Source organism: Vulpes lagopus, chromosome 21 (assembly GCF_018345385.1).
Source record: "Vulpes lagopus strain Blue_001 chromosome 21, ASM1834538v1, whole genome shotgun sequence".
NCBI lineage: Eukaryota > Metazoa > Chordata > Mammalia > Carnivora > Canidae > Vulpes > Vulpes lagopus.
The window spans coordinates 24469297-24487773 of NC_054844.1; the positions used below are offsets into that span (position 1 = coordinate 24469297).

The following is an 18477-nucleotide window of genomic DNA, read 5'->3' on the forward strand; positions in this document are numbered from 1 at the left end:
CATATCAAATGCAAAAAGGACACAGAGGAAAGAGTGGCTACATTAATAACAGGCATTCCTGTAGTTTCAAACACTGATTTAGGAATGACCCCAAATGGTATAAAGCCACTGCCGTCAGCTCTGGCTCCCAACAGTGTCCTTGCCACTCCTCCAGCATTGACATGCCTCCACTATCTTCTTCTTCCTTCTCTGGAAGCTTTCGTGCAAAATCATACCTGCCTCTCCTTACTCCCAGCCCAGGTAGAGCCTGAAAACATGGAGACATTGCTCTTGGGGTAATAAGCCTAAAGAATTGTCCCCATCTGTCCACAGAGAAAAGGGAAGTTGTGTTCCTTGTACAATATATCAAGTGAGGAACAGGTTGTAGAGGTTTTTATGAGAAGCCTTTTATGAGTTTGTATTCAGAGCTATAAATCAATATCCAAACAGACTTTGTGATGGTTTCTCAACCTCAACATTATTGACATTTTGTGTTGGACAATTAATTCTTTGTTGAGGGGGGCTGTCTTGTGCGTCGGAGGATGCTTAGCAGCACCCCTGGCCTCTGTTCACTAGATGCCAGTAGTATTCCTTCCAGAGTTGTGACAACCAAAAATGTCTCCAGGCATTGTCAAATGTCTTGAGGTGGGGCAACTCCAGTTGATAAATACAGAATTGAGAATCTTTATGTCTAAAATATTGCCTTTAGAAGATAGCATGCATAAAGAAAAGTTATCCAAGCATTCTAGTTGAAAGGCAATATGAGATAAGTGGATTTTAACAATCTAAATTTTGGTTAGGGAAGAAAAAATTTACAGAAATGAATCCTTTAACTAAAATAAAACTTTGAAGGACTGGCCTTGGAATTAGAGATCTAGATTAGTCTATTAGCTATGTGATCTTACTTAAAGTTTGTGTCCTTCGGTGTGAAGGTGAAGATAGTTAGTAGTATCTATCTATCCTTGACATGCCTCAGGGCCCTCACTCATGCTGTTTCCTGTGCTTGGAATATACTTTCCCCTACCTCTGGGTGTGACTGATGCCTTCTTCGTGCTCCAAGTCTCAGTTTAAATAATTCCTCCTCAGAAAGGCCTTTGTGTTTGCTCTCCCTACAACCAAGCTCTCTTGTGATTATCTATCATAGCACCGCTGGGTACTCACCATGTTTTAAAACTTTTTATGTCTCCCCTTTATTTTATAAGTTCCGTAAGGGCTAGGATCATGCTTGTCTACTCAATACTATATCCTGAACACCCAGTATGGTGGCTGGCCAATAGTACAGGTTCAGCAAATACTGCTGTATGAATGAATGAATAAAGGTTTTATGATAATATCACCATCATCATCATCATCAAGAATTTGTACTGAATTGACTTAATGAGTTCCCTATTTTACAGAAATATTCACTTCAGTTTTCTAAATGTTAAAATCATAATGTCACAATTAGTAATGGCACACAAAACAATTACAATAGAATGCCTGGTTGATTATCAATAACAATGTATAAAGCTGAAAATTTATAAGAGCACAGAGCTGGGCAGCCACATCCTGGGATATGCTCACACCATGTATGGCTGGGAAGATCTCATTCCAGAAGAGGCTCTGGCGGTTATCTCCTTGAGTCTTAGGAGCTTCTGGCTCCCATGCAGTGGATGAACATCACTAGTTCAGCTGCTGTGTGGTGCCCCTGGGTGAGCCATCTTTATAGTCTCTGGCAGGAAGAACACTGGCTTCATTGTTGGTTCACTGGCAAAGTAATCTTCCTTTCTTAAAATCAAACTATAGTTAAAGGATATTTGCTTTAAAATAAAGGAAATAATTTTAAGATAACATTCAGAGATAGACTAGCAAGGCAGGAATAGGGGTACTATATACTTGGGACTATGTTGCTAGAATATTTGTGCTAATGAGAAAGTACATTTTTTTAACCTATTATTTTTCACACTCTGTTAAGGACAAAGAATGTCGAATTGAAAAGAAGATAACAAGTACTGGTGACAATAAACTGAAGTTCAGGGTGGCCAAAAGATCCTGAGAGCTATGTAATGCTACCCACCTACTTCAACTATACCCAAGTTTTTGAAATAGCTGTGATATATATATATATTTAAAATAATGAATAATAAGAGGAGAGGAGCATTTGTAGACCTGAGTTTGAGACTGTGACAGATTCTGCAAGCTTCTGACAAATAAGCTTGATGCTGATCCCCAAGATAACATACCAAAATGGATCTTTGAAGGGGAAGAAAGTGGGATCAAGGGAAGCCAGTACGGGTTCACACTAACCTCAAGTTGGGAATGTTACAGATAATATGTATTTGGGCTTTGGTAAGGAGGCTCTGAGGAGTCTCATGATTTTTTTTAAAGATGGAGAAACATAGGCTAACTGATAATTTATTTAAGACAGTTCTATGTAGCTGAAGAACTGCATGGAACATAACTATGTCAGTCTGAATGCATATTTCTAATAGCATGCTAAAGGATTTGTCATCTGTCCTATGCAACACTTTTAGTACCTTTAGTGAAAATATTCCAGAGCAGAGGTTAGCAATTTTTTTTTTTTTTTTTTTGAGGTTAGCAATTTTTTTCCCTAAAGAGCCAGATAGGAATATTTTAGGCTTTGTGGGTGACATATAGTCTCCATTGCACCTTTTTCTTTAAAGAATATACCTTTAAAAAGGTTATAACTAGTCTTACCCTGAGGGCTGTACAAAAACAGGTGGTAAGTTAAATTTCCCTATGGGCCATAGTTTGCCAATCCCTGTTCTATAGCTTATCAGCTTGAAGATGGCACAAGAGAGAATAAACATATTGCTTAATAGAATCAGCATCCATAAAGATACTGTGTGAGCCCCATAGCATGTTAGAGCAGGAAAGGCCTAAAAACCTAGAGATCATCTAGTAAAAAACAAACAAACAAACAAAAAACCTGCCTTATCTATCCCCAGGACAAACTGAGATGGCCTTGGATTCTGGGTTGGCAGATATATATAAAAATAAATGCATTGCATTGTACTTGAAATCCCAGACTCCCAATTACGTGAGTACAGGATAGGCATTGACGTCATGACAGCTGAACCAGTGAAGAATGGCATTTTAGCTGAGTCAGCCAAATGTGGGTCAGTGGTATAGTGTGATTCCAAATTCCACTATGCACAATAAGATAGCACCACTGAGCTTCTTGCCCTGGAGTGTTACACCAAGAGTCATTGCCATACCGTGTGAGGAAGGCTGAGGAAATTAGAAGTGTTTAAAGTGGAGGATGCATGTAACAGGATTTTAGAAATTGAAGAGCACAGCAAAGCTACACTAGCAAGGAATGAGCTGGTTTGTTGTTTGGAAGTCTTGGCTGGCTAGCCAGGACTTAGGGGAGGAAAGAAGTCTTGGAGGCAGTTGCTTACAGTTCCTATAGCTGCTAGGACATTGGATGCAATGTACACGTATGTATTTCTCCCTTTACGTCATAAAATATGAAAGATTTTGTTTGTAGAAGGCACTATCCATTTTTCCTCATGGAACGATCCAACATCTCAAGAAAAAAGGCAGCCTGGGAAAGGCCCTTTCATTATGTCTGACAAAGGTGTTCCCAGATGGAAGTGGGGAGCTCCATCCTTACACTGGGCTTTATTAACTCTTCCTTTCCTCATCTTCAGTGAATCCAATTTTTCCCTTCATCACAGATGTAGCACAGACTAAATCCACTCCTTTTTAATACATAAAACTCTTGAAATATTTTAAAAAGATTTTAGTTATTTATTAGAGACAGAGAGGCAGAGAGAGAGAGAGAGAACACAAGCAGGGGGAGAGGGAAAGGGAGAAGCAGACTCCCTGCTGAGCAGGGAGCCCAACATGGGACTCGATCCCAGGATTCCAGGGATCATGACCTGAACCAAAGGCAGATACTTAAACAAGTGAGCCATTCCAGTGCTCCTAAAACTCTTGAAATATTTAAAGATGTATATACTCCCTAAATCATTGCTGCTTCTGGAAAGAGATCACTAATTCCTTCTACAGTTCATTAAATTTCACATATGCCATAGTTTCCAAACCATTGAGAACAATTTAGAGTTTAAAAAATTCTTTTAATGAGCATGGTTCTGTTGCTCCTTTGGAAACAGGGAAAGTATCATATTCTTTCTCTCTGCTCCCTTCCTTCCTCTCTCTGGGCACACCATCTGAACAAAGTCCAGGAAATTTGCATAACATATCTAAGACTGAGAGCTAGAAAGTAGGAAGTCCAGGATTATACTAAGCCCTTTGAGTTCTAAGCCCATGCATTTCCAGATTCTTTGTTAAAGGCTATATAATTAAAAGGGTCTCAGTGTGGTATAGGTTTGCAATATGGTAATAGTATTTTTAGCAGCAGTAGCACAGGGTAAATCTGATAAATTCTCATGAATAGAAATAATATAATGAATGGGATGGGGATAAAGAATGAGAGATGCAGGAATCCTTTCTCTAGTTTGAAACTTTTTGGTTCTTTTACTCTCCATGATTCCATTTCAACCCACCATGAAATTCTTAGAGCAACTCCTTTAGCAGTAATAATATTTCCCAAATAAACATAACCACAAAGTATCAAGTTTGTACTGTTCTGGGGTCCTTTTTTACAGACCTGTATTTGAAGCTGGTATTGTGGGTGAGCAGTTGTCATTTTTACATGTTCCCATCATTGAAGTCAAAGTCATAGTAGGAACTTCATTACTACCTGAGAACACACAAATTAGAATATGGTATAGAGACAAATAATGAAAATTACAAGAAAGAAACATATAGTTACAAGGCATATAAATAAAAGGCACTACTACTCAAATTTCCTGAAGTCCTTTAATAAGTTGGTTTGGAACTCTGGACACAGTTTTGTGTACGGAAGCAATTTTATAAATAGAGAATAGGTTTACAAGCCAACCTCCTAAAAGCCTTTTACACCTTTTTAAAGTGGCTGAGAGAAAGTATTAATAATAATGCAGACCTTAACTATCATGTGTGACAATGTTTCCATGGCCAAATGCATGCAGGGTTCAGACTTGGGATGCCAGGAACACATTTCACCCAAAGCAGTTGGGATTCTCCGAGCTCCCAGCCACTGGTCAGTCCCTACAGTAGGTGGGGACGTGGAGGTTGTAGCAGTTCTAACAGTAAAGCAGGGAGGGGCTCCAGGGAACAGGGTTTGAAATGCAAGAACCTTCTGCTAGATCCTACTCAGGATCTTCCTTTTCTTCCTTAGTTCCCAAAGAATCATCTGCTTTGCTAGTTTACCACCTATTTCCCTGACTAGGATGGAACAGAAGAAGATAGTAACGTTCCTATCTGTGTCAGAAAAGCTCAATAAAACATTTTGTTGTTGTTGTTAGTAACGAAGTAAAGAGGTTCATACCTCTCAAACCAATTTTTCAAGCAGAGTCAAAGAAAGTCCATAAGATAGAGGGGCAGGAATAGTTCATTTTTATATACAAAGGGTTGAAGAAATATTCAAGTGCATATCAGAGCAACACTACACCAAGGTCACCCCGACTCTTTGGATGAGATGAGGGCAGATGTTGGCAAAAGGGAGCTGGAGTTAGGACAGGGGATGGGGAAATGGACTAGGCCACCAGAATGGGGTTGCCTGCAGCATTAGCATTGGACCTGAGAAAGAGAGAGTCCACTCAGGGCAGGAAGGCCACACATTTACCTCCCTCTTTCCTTACCCCCTCACTGAAGCAAACTTGGGGAAAGAGTGGGCATGTCATTTGGTGCTGGAGTGGGTTTCTGGTGGTCAGAGAGGGAGACCGATGGGGTTTCTCAGTGTCTCCTGGTGGCCATTCCCTTACTTAAGACTTAACTCCACACTAGGCTAGGAGGATGTGGAGTAGAGACCTTGCAGACCTGACAACTAGGGAATATCGAGAAACAGAGACAGGAGCATACTTGAGTGGAGGAAGTAAAGTACAGTTTATTCAATACGGTGCATTAGGAGACAGGAGTGAATTTTAGAAAGCAAACTAAACAAGGCTTTTTGGAGAAGGATCAACCTAAAGGAGACATGGATTTACACACAGAAAGATGGGGCAGGGTTGTGTGGGGGAGGGGGAGGGAGGAGTGGGTTGGGGGAAAGGGGCAATCCCAGGTGCCACCGTTTGTATGACAAAAGGCATGGAAGTGGATGCAGAGTGACCTCAGCTTCCAGCCTAATGTTTTAAACCAAGCATCTCATGGCCAGGGCAGATCCCAGCAAAGCTTTTGAATCAATGACAGACCAAATCAGAGTGGTGATTAGAATGAATGAATCAGGCAGACAGAACAGGTGGAAAGCCACATAAGATGTTCCTGCAGTCTTCTGGGTGAGAGGAAATGAGGATGAGAAACCAGAGGGTGGCATGGAGAATAGGGAAGAAGGGACACATGTGAGACACACTTTGACTTCTGCTCCTGCCCTCCAACTCCCTGGGCTTTTCTAAGACACCACTCCTTTTGACACTGTCAAGTGGCAGCTGCTTCCTCTGTGGAGGGCTGGTTCCATTGGTCCCAGAGATAGGAGCTGCATGTTTCTAAATGTCTGATGCCATTTGCAAATTATCCATCCTTCACTCTCACAGGCACCTGTGATGCTCTGTGATTTAGCTCTAGAACTCTCAACCTCCCCTTGTGACTCCCCTCTCCTGGCTTTCTGATGACTACTTCCTACTCCTTGAGCAGTTGCATACTTCTGCACTCCAGATTTCATTTGCTATAGGCATACATTATCCTTAATAATTTCACTCACCTTTGGGAGCCAATAGTGTTCAATACTTGAAAAAATAAACTCTGTGCTCTTTATCAATAGATACTAGATGGTATTACAAATTAAATTAAAAATATTATGAAAATAAGGGTGCTTCTTCCAGGGCATGATATCATATTCCTTCTCAGCCTATGCAACAAAAGTTCTAAAGCTACAACGAATCAAAGAGTTTAACTGCTAGCTGTTCTTGTATACTAGATTTTAATAGTGTTTATGAATACTTTCTCTTATTTAACATTTTTGTATGAATATACATATTTTTAATAAAGATCTTGACATTTTAGGTCTAATGTTGCCTATTTTGTAAGAAAAAAGAAAGAAGATATTTTTGTATTTTTAAGGCAAATATAATCATGATGACACTAATTTCCTTTTTAAATAACACAAAAATACTACTAAATTCATAAAACAAGAACTACGAAACACATTTGGATTCAAGAATCATGATGCTTCAGCTTCAGAATCACCCTGTATTGAATAACTCAATGTGATCATGTCTAGTGAAAAAATAATTAAAACTTGAAGATTATTGAGAATAGATAGCTTGTGATTCCCAGATAGTTTTGTAAAAGTGGAGTTTTGGGTACTGTTTGTGAATAGGAGCTTTTCCTCCAAATATTTACACTGTAAAACTCTGGAAAAACTAACATTTATGGGAGAACAGGAAAAGCAGTAACAAAATATTTCACGTTCTTCTGAATAAAGACTAGTACCTAGATATTCAATCTCAGGTTTGATAACTGAATTTATGTAGATGATGTATGTATTCTGTGCTTTGATCACTTAGACTTAATAACAGATCTAAATTCCATTTAATTATCCCATATCCTAAAAAGATACTACCATATGTCATCAATTCAACAATCAAGAAAATGTTTGTTAAAGGCAAGAAAGAATATTGTTTCTAAATTACCACTAATTAAATCATACCTTTAAATGTAATGGCTTGAGGGGAAGAGTCATTTTGTGGTTTCCATTCTCTACAACTCATAGGCTACAGAATCATCCAGAGAAACAAACAGCAAAGTGCAGAACTATGATTTGTATCCAGCAAAGCAGGAGAAGAGGAAAAAGAGCAACAAAGAAATTTAACTCAAACGACAAAAGGCAGGAATGGGGGAAAAGGAAACCATCAGAACACAGGATAAATAAAAATTCAAAGTAAGATGAAAAGAATAAGCCCTCACACCACAGGAATCACAGTTAAATATAAATGGATGATGCCTAACCAGACAACAGAAATAAGTATCGTACAGAAATTGTGACATGTACTGATGGATTGAGCTCCTCAATGATAGTATTTTGAGCATTTTTTCTATTCCCAATTTCTCACTACCTGATGGTTTCCAAATCAAAACATTTATCATTTGCAATTATTTAAGTATAATATGATATAGCGTGAGCAAACATATACGGAATAATGGTTGTTAATGATGCTAGGTGTTTTTCTTGGGGGAGAAAGGAAAGAGAGGAAGAATAGACTCCCCAAACCATTATCCTACACTGATGTTGTTAACTGTCTTCTGGAATATAGTCAGCATTGTTGAAATTTTTTTTACTGAGATGAAGCCGAGATGCTGTTTCTTATATCAGGATTTTCCTATACCCACGGACAGCTAATAGCTGAAGAGTATTTCACACTCATGAGCTCTCAGTGAACAAGAACATGTATTCAAAGGAATGAAAGAAAACATTTCCTCCATTAGTGTTTGTCTGTAATTCTCTTAAGCTGTATACAAGTCATATCTGCCATCAGGGAAAGCTCATTTACTGGTAGTAGCGATACCTGTAATAGGAGTTCTGTTTTTCAGCCTATCCACCTCCATTGTGAAGTCATCCTTCAGAAAAAGGAACCCAATAATGGAAAACAGGTAGACAAGGATGAGAGCCAGGACTGCAGTTAGAATAATGGAGCGGCCATTCCGTGTGACACTTTTTATGACATTAAGCAGAGTCTCTTCTCTGTACACCAAATCAAAAAGCTACAAAAATAAAACAAAACAAGAAAAAAATGCAGTGGTGCAAAAGCTAAATAAACATAAAAGGTAATTATGAATACAAATACAAGCCATTTTATCTGTGAAAAAAATAACAACCTGATACCTTACAAATGCACCAAAATGTATGTTTCTTCTACAGTTGGAATGTTTTAATAAACTGTTTTTTCAATAAAGATAACTCTAACACAGCATATAATGTGCATCTGTTGGTTTCATAACCAAGAAAATTTCAATTTTGTAAGATACAGAAATAGCATAGTTTCAAATTTGAATTTAGAAAAATTATAATACTATACTTAACCAACGTAGCTACTTACTCCTTATTTTTAGCCTCACTGATATTCTGCAGTTGTTTCTGGAACACGTAGAATGGCTAAAGTGAAAATGCTGAATCACTTTTATCTAAGTGATGAATAGTTGACAGAGTCATTAGACACTACTCTTTAATCAAGGGATGAGAGGTGAAATTACGAGAAAAATTTTAAGAGCCTGCTGCAATAGAAAAAGTAGGATATTTTAAAATATTTGAGAGATGGAAGTGCCTTTCCTTACTAAAGGGGTATAATGAGGGCAAAACCTGTTACAGAAGTATAAGCAAGCATATAATAGTTTATTTTTTAAAAAAGTTTTCACTTCTTCTAATGGGTTATTATCAATTTTGTGTTTAGTAGTAGAAAGTCTCTGCACTAGTTAAGAACCTAGGTATGTATTTGCTCTCTGGACACAACACCAAGAACAATTTTATTTATTGTTATATTATTAAGTTGAAATTATACAGTAGCAAGTACATGTGATATTATCAAAAGCTGGCTAAAAGCAATAAGTGAGCATTCACTTTAAAAGGCATAAAAATCTGTTTGGAAGTGAATAGTATTTTACAAGTTGAAATAATTAAGGTTTGTCTCCTGCTATCTGTGGGCAGTGATTAGAATTACGATGCATTACCAGCGTCATGAGTCCCTGCAGAAACACCAGGGCCTTGTACTCTGTTTTTCTGAGTACTGAGGGTTGTATAGTTACTTTCCAATTTAATTTTAGTTCTGCAAATAATCACCATAAAGATATTATCTTGTTTTTTCACCCTAGGAAACTGATACTTTATCATGATCATATACAAAAAAAAATTAACTATTTTGCTATGTGCTTATCTTCTGGAAGGAGCAGCAACTTCTAGAAATAAAGGTCAATATTTCTCAGGACAGACAAATTAACTAATGCAAATTCAACTTCCAAATTATTGACACTGACTTCTTTAACTTACTTAAGCACTGAGTTGACATAATGGAGATTTTTCCTTTACTTTAACCCCACAGTGGCTTAAAGAAGAGGTCTGTTAATGGCCTCTCGGTCACTTCTGAGTGTTTTCTCAAAGTTTGTAGCTTTCAGAAGCCCCATGGGATGCTTGCTAAAAATGCTTATTTCTGGGCTCTCTTCCATACCCCCAGAATCAGAATCTTGAAGAGGCAAAAAAGGTATTGACATTAGGCAGGTTGATGGTTCTAGAATTTCTGTTTATTTCTGAAAGGAAAATCTAGAGTGTGGTTTTGTTATTTTGCATAAATGACTGATAGTTGTGGGTAGAACTAGAAATACATATTCATGTATTTTCTTAGATATAAAATATATTTTAAAAATATGCTTAAATGCCATTTTGGCATTATGTCCATTATAATTTCCTCCTAGTACTCTAAACATCAAAATGGACAATATCCTTTTCCAAGCAACCTAGTAAAAACAAATTAGCATCAGTATTGTAAGATTAGAACAATAAAAGACAAGAGGAACATTCAACTAGAAAATAAGTTTAAGTAACATAAATTAAAAGTAACATTATTATCAATAGCTTATGTAATAATTCAAATACACCTTTTTTTTTTTTTTTTGTCAATTGCCTTTCCTTGGAAAACACCAAGATTTAATACATCATTTCACATGTTTTCACATTATCTCTTAACGAATCTTGATAGTATGAGTCTATCCTACTATCCTTATCCATTTCATAGACGAGAAGTTTGGAGCACAAAAACATTAAAGGATGTTCCATGTCACAGTTGGGTAAAAGTGCTGGGTATAATGGGACTTCATATATCACAGTCATGTTTTTAAAAATGGATTTTTTATGGTAACTTAGAGAAGAAAGGGAATTCATTTAGATCCCTAGAACAGAAAAAAAACTCGACTTTTGATTATTGAATAATCTAACTTACCTACCTAGAAGATAATTTTGTATCAAAGCATAAGGGACAAATCCACTCTTCCTGGGGCTATTTCAAGTGCTTGAGAAGTAAATGGAAAATGTGCCCCTTTTCAGTCTACCTACATGGGTTTGCTAGATAACAGGAAAGCAGCAGGCAATGGATTTGTCTCTTGTGAGCCAAGCAAACAGGGTCAGCATGTTTTTAGATCTTCAACTTAAGTTTCAGGAATTATTTTGTTGGGTAGTGCTCTCACTGCACATCAACCATAGGTTGGAGATATAAATACATTGCTCCTATGGCATCGTGATGTTAACCTGGTAGTGCTTTAGGTTTCAAAACATTATCATGAAAAAAAAACATTATCATGTATTTATATTGTTTACCCTCCTAATTTATAGCACAGTCTATTTGTAAGAGTAAAACTGATAACCTGAAAAAAAATCTAGAGGAAATGTGAAAGTTCACTTAATGAATTAGACATGTGTAGGTAAGCTTAACAATGACACATTAAACCTGAAACTAAGACTTAAAACAACTCATTGTCTTTTTGCTAGGTTGGCAGTGCCTCTCCTCATTCTACTAAAATGACATTCTACAGTTACAATAATATTTGTTGCTGGGCATCTGGGTGGCTCAGTGGTTGAGCATCTGCCTTTGGCTCAGGTCATGATCCCAGGGTCCTGGGATCGAGTCCCGCATCAGGCTCCCTGGGGGGAGCCTGCTACTCCCTCTGTCTATGTCTCTGCTTCTCTCTGTCTGTCATGAATAAATAAATAAAATCTTTTAAAAAAACAATAATATTTGTTGTAATAAAGCACAATGATTCCAGTGCTAAGAAAACCTATCTCCATTTTTTTTTTCTCCTACATTCTGTTGGAGAATCTCTGAATATAAGGGGCAGTAAGGATTTGGCTGAAACCAAAAAGCAGCTGCTATATGAAGCCTGGGTCAAAGGTCAGGTCATTGGTGAATTCTGAGAGAGAAAATAAAGAATTCCACCACCTATGTGGGTTCTCAGAGGAAAAATAATAATAATTCATGATTTTCCTAGGAAATTCTCAAAATAACAAATTTGTCCTAAATGTCAGGCCCTGCTTAAAAAAAAAATTCAAAGGAAGAAGCACAAGAAGCAGCAGCATTGTGTTATTTTTTTCAGCAGTGATTGTCCACATGGAGAAGTACTCACCAGGAAGCTATAGAAGAATTCATGGACAAAGAGGCCCAGCATGCAAACCAGAACATATGCCACGTGGTAGAGAAAGGCCATATCCAGGATGACTGCTCGGTAGCCTCGGGTGAAAGTGCCACGATTTCCCACAAAACTCACCAGAAATACGATTTTATTACAAAGCTATAGAGAGGAAAAAGATTAGATTTTACTGTCTTATTTATTCCCCCAAACTCACGAAATAGCAGTCATTGACAAAACCTATTATTCACAAAGTCTGTGGTTTTCTTTTATCATTTCTCTTTTGGTAACTTTTTAGCATTGCTTACAGATCTGTGTCTAAACCTAATATACCCGAAAGTTGTATCGTTTGCAGTTCCAGGAAAACAGAGGAGGATGATAAAGGGCCCTAGCTTTGTAATCGAGGTAGACCTGAATTGAAACCCTGGCTCTCTCACTACTGTTGCACAAGGTCTTGCAGCTGCTGGCTTTGATTGTTTCTCTGGAAAAATTGGAGCAAAGGGATTCTGACTTTATAGAACTCTTCAGAGGATTAAAGAATTCATAACGTACATGAAGTACTTAGTACAATGACTCTTTAGATCCTACTCATCATATTTTCCATATTAAAAGTAATATATAATATTTTTATTATACTGGAAACAATAGAAAAGTATCTTTTCAGAAAACATCTATCCTTGATTTTTTTTATCCTAGGCCTTCTCTGATTATTATATTATTGTATTATTGTATTATTAGATTATTGTAAACACGTGAGCCATTAAAAGTGATTTTTTGCATTTAAATATATAAAAATATAAATATACTTACGTAATTAGGTTAAAATAAATATGATACAGGCATGTGTTTTCTTTTTTTTTTTTTTAAAGATTCATTTATTTATTTGAAAGAGAGAGAATGAGAGAGAGCACGATCAGGAGGGGATAGAGGGAAAGGGAGGGAGAAGCCGAAGTAGACTCTGTGTTGGGCATGGAGACTGACTTGGGGCTCAATCTCATGACCTGAGCTGAAATCAAGAGTTGGGCGCTCATTAGAAACGACAAATACCCACCATTTGCTTCAACGTGGATGGAACTGGAGGGTATTATGCTGAGTGAAGTAAGTCAATCGGAGAAGGACAAACAGTGTATGTTCTCATTCATTTGGGGAATATAAATAATAGTGAAAGGGAATATAAGGGAAGGGAAAAGTAATGTGTGGGAAATATCAGGAAGGGAGACAGAACATAAAGACTCCTAACTCTGGGAAACGAACTAGGGGTGGTGGAAGGGGAGGAGGGCGGGGGGTGGGGGTGAATGGGTGACGGGCAGTGAGGGGGACACTTGACGGGATGAGCACTGGGTGTTTTTCTGTATGTTGGTAAATTGAACACCAATAAAATTAATTTATAAAAAAAAAAAAGAGTTGGGCGCTTAACTGGCTATGCCACCCAGATGCCCCTGCATGCACATATTGTCTAAGTTCCATGTGTGGTAATTGTTCAATAAACATTTTGGAATGTTTATTATGTTTGGTGCTATGTATTTATATTAAAACTATTTAAAATTCCCTTTCGTGGTGTGACTTTTGAATATAGAAATGTACACTGTGATTCTTTGGCAATAACAATGATCTGCAATGATTTCCAAAGAACACAGTTATCATAAACTTAGTGCCAGATATTTTGTTCTAGTGTCACTGCATTATTTATAAACCAAAGAGCCAGTTTTGCATCTTAGTCATCATGGAAAGAATTACAGATTTCAAATTTCAGTTCTTCTAAATTGTTCCCTGAGTTCTTCAAGTTATCTAGTGGCATCAAATTTGTTTTTATATGTCCAAATCTAACTTTAGGAAAAACATGTTGCACTTTGCAACAGTGCTGGTTTGATTTTCATATATGTATTACATATATGTAATTTATATATTTATATATATATCCTATCTCCTATATAAATATATATATCCTATATCTCCTATATAAATATATATCCTATATTTTTAATATATAATTAAATTATATATTATAATTTAATATATAAATTACGTATATGTAATTTCATATATATATGAAATTACCTTATGGAGTGATTTTAAATAATGGGCAGAAGTGAAATTTGAGAGGTTGGAAAAAACTTTTCCTTCAAATTTCTGAAGTTCAAATCAATAAAGATAAAATGAGAAATGGGTTAACATTGCAGGTTGTGAAGATAACCAAAGCAAATCAACAATATAGAGGTTCAAACTTCCCTAAATTTTCCCCACGCTAATTAATGATCTTCTTGGTAATCAGTGTTTTCCATTCTGTCATTGTCTTGTGAATAATTTGAAAAATGTCAAGCAGAAAGTTATACTTCATTATTTAGTGTTTCATCATCACATATTTGTTATTATTTTTTAAGATTTTTATTTATTTATTCATGAGAGACAGAGAGAGAGAGAGAGGCAGAGATACAGGCAGAGGGAGAAGCAGGTTCCATGCAGAGAGCCTGATGTGGGACTCGATCCCAGGACTCCAGGATCAGGCCCTTGGCAGAAGGCAGGCACTAAACTGCTGAGACACCCAGGGATCCCCATATTTATGTTATTATTAAACATAGCTACAGTATAATGGATGTCCTTATGATTATTATATGAGAGTAAGTTTAATATTATAAAAAGTCATCATTTAAAAAAAACTCAGGAAATATAGACCAGGTGCTCAGATAAGAGTGGTATTTGACAAGAATGGTATAAACAACCATGAAAATGGTAAAATACAGAATGTCTAGGTGAAGCAATATTCAGCATTTTACTCTTTAAATTATTTTGAGTAACTATTTAAATTCAAGTTATTGGCCTTGATTCACTCACAATAGCTCATCAGTATGAAGTTGAAATAAGTAGTTCTACAAAAAATAAAGTTAAAAATTGGAATTATGACTTTTCAGAAGGATGGATGATATGTTCAAGACAAATTGTTTCTATGTTGCTTCCTGATCTCCATTTCTCTAAAATGAATCATAAAAAAATTGTGCAGCTGGGCCACTGGGTGGCTCAGTCAGTTAGGTGGCTGCCTTTGGCTCAGATCATGATCCCGGGGTCCTGGGATGGAGCCCAGCACAGCGCTCCCTGCTCTGTAGGGAGTCTGCTTCTCCCTCTCTCCTTGCTTGTGTGCACTTTCTTTCTCATTCACTCTTTCTCTCAAATAAATAAACAAAATCTTTTAAAAAAGATGAAACTCAAATGGCAAACATAATAATATCATGCAGGAAAATTCAAAGTCCTACACATTCAGGAAAAGTAATACATTGAGTTCAAGTTCTCAAAAAGAGCAATACATTTCAGTTTCCAAATAATTCAAAAGGAAGGACACATTTCTAACTAAAAGGTCCTCTTCCATTTTTGCATGAAAAATAAACGTTTGCTTTCTCTGTGTCCAGGTTGAGTTTTATTTTCTTTGAGCCTTGATCTACAGCTTGGTGTTGATGGACACGTCCCTGTTCTCTTGACTAAGTCTCAAACTAGAATGGAGTTGATATTGGGCATTGACATCCACATATTCCTGTAGAAATCAGAAACAAGGAAACTGTCTTTTTGTTTTGAAGTGTTAATACCAAGAACTAAATGACAGAATACATGATTTGGGTAGGAAAGAAGTGAACACTGTTTTATCCTGCACTGTGACCTTCAAATGTATAAATTGTTTTTATAGAACACTTCTGTGAAAGCTAGGGATATTTATAGGAATGAAGAAATTACACAAACTTATTCTCCCTTTTCATGCCATGACTTACTTGATGTTGTCTAACGAGTCCTTCATTTGTCAATGCCATTATGTAGGCAATCTTTGTTTTTATGGCAAGGGTCTATGTGGGCAATGAAAAATGGAGGGCGTGGGAACTGGGCAAGGTGGTTAAAAGATGAGCCTCTTCTGATCTGGTGTTAAAAGACTTTTGAATCAGCACACAAATAGCAATACAAATGACCATAACTGTCCCGCAATACTTTTATCTTTTTCCATCTATTCTTCAAAATTGCGTTTCATATATGTTTTGTTGAGGATGGGGTGAATTATGTGGTGATGGGGAGAAGGGTGGGGTACAGCATCAATGTAAGCTTTTTGTGCAGTCTTTTATTTATGTATTTAATTTTTTTATATTTAGTTTTTATTCAAATTTTAGTAAGTTAACACATACTGCAATATGAGTTTTAAGAATGGAATTTAACGATCCATCACTTATATATAACACACAGGTCTCATCACAAAGTGCCCTCCTTAATGCCCATCATCCATTTAGCTCATCCCCCTGCCCACCTCCCCTCCAGAAGTCTTTTAAAAAGACGATTTACCAGTAGATCTTCTAAAAACAAAAGTAAAATTAATGTTAATTTTAAAATTAATATAGAGTGAATCAAGTTCATTAATTTTAATTAGGTAAATTAATTGTACAGTATTGGTTTCATATATATTTCATAATTCATTGATATGTCTTTGCAGGAGTTTTAACGATGCAATGTAATGGAAAGACACTGGAGTAGAAGTTGGGTTATTCAGGTTCGAGTCTTGGCTCTGCTACTGACTGCTGTGGTTAATCCTCCTTGTCTCTATAGGATTTTGTATACTCATTTCTAAAACGAAATGTCTAGAAATGAATAACCTTTAAGATGAATCAAAGATCTAGAATTCCATAGGCTGTCTTTTAAATTTTACCATTTTATGTGATCACAGCAATTTATAGCTGCCTTTTTATTATCTTTTTTGTCGTATTTGGTTCTATGTCCCTGATCAGGAATTCCATCCCCATCTTACATTGATTGTGTCTATGGGAAAACATGACTTATTTTCCAGAAATAATTGTAGCCAAAAAAAAAAATACTGTCTAGTATTTACCAAAAAGGAAAACTGAATTTATTGAACTACATGTTAACTATATTACTGCATTGCCATAGATATCAACCGTACTAAAATCAACGTGATTTGATTAAAAAATCCCCATTTCAGTAGAATTACATCTTAGGCAGGATAAAGTTCTAGGGTCACAGCATAAGACAAAGTTTTCAGGTCAACATTACCCTGGAAATCTTTTAAATTGCCAACAGAATAGCATAATAAACAAGGGTGGTGTAAACTGAATTTTTCTTTAATAAATTCAGCATTTCTAGTTTCCCCCAGCACTAAAGCAGTTTCCTGCTACTACAACTGAATATTAGAATTAGTTAGGTGCATTCAGTGAACATATTATATGAAAAATAGGAAGTGTGTGTGTGTGTGTGTGTGTGAGAGAGAGAGAGAGAGAGAGAGAAGGAAAGGGAGAGGGAGAGAAAAACAAAGAGAGAGGGGGAAAGAGAGAGAGAATATGAATGTTTTGTCTCAGGATGTATAATTGAATTTGTGTATGTTATGTGAACATATGGTGGGGCTCAACCTTATAGATTAGCAGTAACATGAGCCCTCCCAGGAAACTATCTGCAGGCAAGTAACTAAGGGCATGACACTATTAAATGTTAACACTGTGGCTTATTGCTAATAGACAGCTATCTGCTAAACTCCACTGGCTTCTTGTCTTTGCAAAATGGCAAGAAGTTTCAGGGTAAGGAAACATTTCCACATTACAAATAATAGTAAGAAAGGCAAATAATTTACAAATGCCATTAAATAAATTACACACTTCCAGGCATGACTACAAAAGAGAAAAACATTGTACATAAGAAGTGTTTAGAAGATATTAAAAGATCTTCTGCAGGTGTTTACTGAATTATTTATTATGAAAAATATCTAAAAATCTAAACAATAAAAATTAATGGAATTGTTAAACATTATATAAGGTCCACATGACTGGGAATATCCTCATTATTAGTGGTATAAAAATATTAGGTGATCTAAAATTTATGAAATGTGTGTTTATATTTGCCAAAATAATATGTTAATATCCATTGCAATGTAGGCAGTGAGAAGAAAACTGTACTGCGTTATAGGATATGCTTACAACAGAGAAAAACATCTGAATTTTTTCGAAACATCTCAAAGATTAACATAATCTTTGTGACAAGACAGAGATATTAGTTGCAATCTAAACAAAATTGATTTTTAGAAACAAGTAAAAATTATAAAAATGAAGTAATAAACAGAAACTGATAATACTAAATGCTCAGAACATGGATTGAGGTTTCTTTCCTTCCACTTGATTCCTTTTTCAGAAAAGCAACTTTCTACATTTGCATGCCACTGTGAAAGACACGTAGTCCAGAAACAAATAACTCTCTGTAACCAAAATACAAATACTTTTATGATCGTGATGCCAAGTTTCACAATTAAATTGTACTTCACATATTAGGAGCTTAATAAATGGTAGCCTTTGTTGATATTATATCATCACTATTTTTTTT

At 36.3% G+C, this 18477-nt stretch overlaps 1 protein-coding gene across 5 annotated transcripts in view; it reads right to left on the bottom strand.

Annotated features, from left to right (window-relative positions):
* Positions 1–18477, bottom strand: part of ITPR2 (inositol 1,4,5-trisphosphate receptor type 2) — a 471510-nt gene that overhangs the window by 64226 nt on the left and 388807 nt on the right. For all 5 annotated transcript variants that reach the window (XM_041735326.1, XM_041735324.1, XM_041735322.1 and 2 more), the window contains 3 exons: positions 12127–12291; positions 8529–8724; positions 4595–4687 (listed from right to left, as the gene is read on the bottom strand). In XM_041735326.1, coding sequence (XP_041591260.1) covers positions 4595–4687; positions 8529–8724; positions 12127–12291 — 454 coding nt within the window. The remainder of the gene's footprint in view (positions 1–4594; positions 4688–8528; positions 8725–12126; positions 12292–18477) is intronic.